Source organism: Mesoplodon bidens (assembly GCF_964165515.1).
Source record: "Mesoplodon bidens genome assembly, chromosome: X".
NCBI lineage: Eukaryota > Metazoa > Chordata > Mammalia > Artiodactyla > Ziphiidae > Mesoplodon > Mesoplodon bidens.
This window is the reverse complement of record NC_138163.1, coordinates 141,939,236-141,943,371: the sequence shown is the minus strand read 5'-3', so window position 1 is coordinate 141,943,371 and position 4,136 is coordinate 141,939,236. Positions and strand designations below refer to the sequence as shown.

General features: G+C 62.6%; 1 protein-coding gene across 1 annotated transcript; it reads right to left on the bottom strand.

The window, feature by feature from the left end:
- Nucleotides 1–576: 576 nt before the first annotated feature.
- Nucleotides 577–1,638, bottom strand: LOC308609173 (S-geranylgeranyl-glutathione receptor P2RY8-like; the record flags this gene model as incomplete). Its single annotated transcript, XM_081222720.1, has 1 exon — nt 577–1,638. One exon carries the CDS (start codon nt 1,636–1,638, stop codon nt 577–579), a length of 1,062 nt encoding a protein of 353 aa, XP_081078846.1.
- Between the last annotated feature and the right edge of the window lie 2,498 nt (nt 1,639–4,136).

Sequence of the window (4,136 nt, the reverse complement as noted above, 5' to 3'; positions counted from 1 at the left end):
CCTGCTACGGGCTCGTGTGGTCAGTGCTCTCCCCTGGTCCTCAAAGGATCCCATGGGTCAGGCCAGGAGCCTCTCCAGACCCCAGGACGACTTGCCGTGGCCCGGGGTTCTCAGCTCGGAGGCGGAGCCAGAGAACGGGCCGGTGGCGGGCGGGGGGGGGGGGGGGCCCGAGGCAAGCTGTACCCCGAGGCGGGTCAGGGAGATGCAGTTGTAGCTGCAGACGCTCAGAAACCTGTCATCCGCCCAGAGACCCTCGGTCCACACCTCCGGGACGGACGACATTCCGGTCTGAGGGCTGTGGCTTGGGGATATTTAAGGAGAACCTGATCCCCTCCGGGAAGCCCCCGTGTTTGCTTGGCTCTGGGGGGCGGGGGGCACCAGGTGATGTCAGGGGGAGCAGGTGATGTGGCAGGGACCCATGGGCCCCCAGAGCACGGGGCCCGAGGTGGCCTGTCCACGGGCACGTGGCCAAATCCCAGTGCCCGGAGGGACCGCGGGTGGATTGCCCGCAGGGCGGGGGAGGGACCCCGCCGCCCTCTCCGGCTGCCCCGCCCCAGCCCCCGAGGGGCGCCCGGCTCAGAACACGCTCTCCTGGCGCTTGACGCTGGGCCGGCCGGCGGCGTCCAGCCCCTCCACGGAGCGCACGGACAGCGTGCGTCCGGAGCCGAGGCTCTCGAGGTGCCCCTCGGGGCTGCCGGTGGGCAGGGGCCTGTAGCCCAAGTAGTGCCGCATGTGGAGCTGGAACTCGCGGGACGCGAAGTAGTAGACGAAGGGGTCCAGGCAGTTGTTGAGGCAGCTGAGGCAGAGCGTGAGCTTGTACACGTGGTAGTAGCTGCGGCCGAAGAAGAGCCGACTGACCACGTGGACCAGCAGCACGAAGTTGTTGGGCGCGAAGCAGGTGACGAAGGCCAGGAGCACCACGGCCGCCAGGCACACGGCGCGCGTCCTCCGGGCCTCCCCGTGGCTGTCGGCCGAGCGCAGCAGCGTGAGGATGGTGGCCGTGTAGCAGGCCACGGTGACCACAAAGGGAACAAGGAAGAGCACGAGGAACAGGGTGAAGAGGAACACAGCCCACATGGCCACGCTGGGCAGCATGGTGGACTTGAGGACGTCGAAGCAGGTGACGATGCCCAGCACCTCCACGGCGTAGGTGAGGTCTGTGCGGGCCAGCGGCGACAGGGCGGCCAGAAGCAGGAGCCACGTGCCGGCGCAGGCGGCCACGGCGTAGCGACGGCAGCGCCAGCGCGCGGACGCCAGCGGGTACACGACGCCCAGGAAGCGGTCCACGCTGATGCAGGTCATGGTGAGGATGGAGGAGTACATGTTCGCGTAGAAGGCCACGGTCACCACGTTGCACAGCAGCTCGCCGAACACCCAGTGGTTGCCGTTGCAGTGGTAGTAGATCTGGAAGGGCAACACGCAGGCCAGCATCAGGTCCGTGACGCTCAGGTTGATCATGAAGATGACCGAGGGCGTCTTGGGTCCGATGTGGCGGCACAGCACCCACAGGGAGAACAAGTTGCCAGGGATACTGATCAGCGCCACCAGCGAGTACACCACCGGCAGGACCACCGCGATGGCCGGGTCCCGCAGCATCAGGAGGGTGGCGTTGTCCGGACGCGTCAGGTTCATGTCCATCCTGGAGCTGGGGGTGTGGGGGCCGACCTGGAAGAGAAGAGGGGCACCAGGGGTGAGAGGGGCAGACGACGGGGTCTGCCCGCACAGGGACAGAGAGACGGGAGGGTCCCCAGCTCCCGAGGGGCGGGCGGGCAGCTCCCAGTTCCCCCTGTGCTGGCTCCCTCCCTTCTGGTCCCTCTTCCCGCCCTGCACCTGTATCCCAGACCGAATAGATGCTAAGTCCTCAAGGGCTGCATCGCCCACACAAGCTACAAGGAACCATTTGAAAACACCCACCACCGGCTGCCCGGCTCCTGACCCAGCACTGGGGTCACGAACCTGCCCCTCCATCCTGCACCGGGTGCGGGGGCGGGGAAGAGACCCCACACCAGGACATGGAGACCCCGTGTCCTGTCCCTGCAGGCAACAGGTGTGGGATCAAGTCTGCTGGGGCCAGAGGACACAGGACTCTTCCTGTAACTGCCCACAGCCTGGCTGCACCTGGGTCACTGCACTCCTGCCCCTCCCCCGGCAACTTCCTTCCTTCCTGTGACTTGGCAGCATGGGGAGCGTGCTGTGAGGCACGGCGCGGAGGCTTCAATGCTGAGGCCATGAGGATGCAGGGCTGTGAGGCCAACGTACAAGGTTACAAAGTTACCAAGGGAATGACTGTTTCCAACCTGCAAAGTAGCTTCCCTCGGATGCTCTGAGCCCCAATTTCTTCGCTGGCACACAGTGAAGTCAGGGTCCCCGCAACCCAGGGCTGTGCTGGGTATCGCAGGCTGCCCTCCCCGACCACACGGGTGTGCTGTGCTGCTGGCGTCGTGGTCCCAGCAGGATAGTAACTGTCACCCTGTGCCTGGCCTCCTGCCTTTGGCCCATAACAGTTCATCACCCCAACACTGCAGCTTCACTCCCTTCCACATTCGGGACCCCAATCCCAGAGAACCCATTGTGGCTGCTCCTTTGGGGTGGGGGGGAGGGATGTCGGGGCCCCTGAGACATCATCCCCATGTCTTCCCTCCCTCCCTCCCTCCCTCCCCGGTGATGTCACAATAATCCTCTTATTGTGACATCACCAGTAGCACCAGCAGGACATGAAGATAGAAAAGAGGCTTGGAGGTGTGCTGGTGACATGTTCCCAAACTGCAAAGGGGAGTGGATCCCCTGCCTGGCTCCGGCCCTGATGGGGGGTCCTGGGGGTTCCCCCCCAGACCACACAGAGCATCCTCTGGTCCTCCCCCAATGATCCAACAGAGGAGCCTCCCCCAGGCTGCTCCCAGCCGAGGGAGCCGGGGACCACGGTTGAAGGGAGCAGTGTTTGTCTTGCAAGCACCTGCTTCCAGGTGCCACGTCCCCGCCATCCCCGCCGTCTCTGCCGTCCCCGCCGTCCCCGCAGGATGTGGTTTTGGAACCCCAGCTGCCTCCTTGCCCTCTGGGAAGTGCACAGCAATACAGGAGCCTACGGAGAGGCCCAGGTACCTCGCGGGGCTGGCAGCCCATCCTGCTGCAAACCATGGGGAAGACGGAACGGCTGATGGGCGTGTGTGTGACATCTTTGTTCTTGTCTTGACCCCCTCAGTGAGCTCCCAGAGCTTTTCCCAAGCACTGGACGGGCTATTTGTGGGCAAAGGAGGGTGCAATCGGAATATGTATTACAGGCGTGGGGGAAACTGCCCATCAGGTCACGGTCTTAAGAGCAGACGCTGAGGTTTCCCGGAGAAGAAGGAATTCTGAGTCCAGACAGCAGGGTCAGCTGGTGCCTGGGTCTCTAGCCCCGACCCCCGCCCCCGTGACAGAGAAGTCTGCCCAGCTGTCCGCACACCCCACTCCTGACTGCCGGCCCCTCAGACCCGCAGAGAGGGAGGGCCCGGGCCTGCGGGGACAAGGGATCCCTGGGGCTGCCTACACCCCGCCTTCTGGGCACAGTGGATCCCCGTTTCACTTTCTTTCTAATTTCTTATGTAAATGCAAACCAAAAGCAGCTCACAGTTCACTTCTGTTGGTTTTCAAAGTCTGGGTGACAGCTTTGCTGCCGTATCGACCTGGATGATACCGGATTTCTCTTTCTTTGAATGCTGGACAAAAGAGCTTTAACACTTAAAGTAGGAGAAACAGCAACAAAAATACCCCAACAAAACAAACAAACAAACACAAAAGAAAGAAAGAGAAGCACGGCGTGTGTATTTTCTCACTTTCAAAGATGGCACCCAAGTTGGGCCACCTGACCTGGCGTCCACAGGGTGGGAACAGCTGGTGGGGGTCAAGGACATGGCTTAAGGATGCTATAAGGGACCGTTAGGTGTGCTGCTGAGCTGAGGATCTTCCCAGGATGCCACGTTCCTGTAAGGGGTCGTCTGCAAGCCAGGAAGAGGGTCCTCACCAGAATGTGACCCTGCTGGCACCTTGATCCCAGACATCCAGCCTCCAGGACTGGGAGGAATAAATGCCTGTTGTTTAAGCGGCCGCGTCTGCAATAGCCTGTGATAGCTGCCCGACCTGACCCAGACAGACATTAT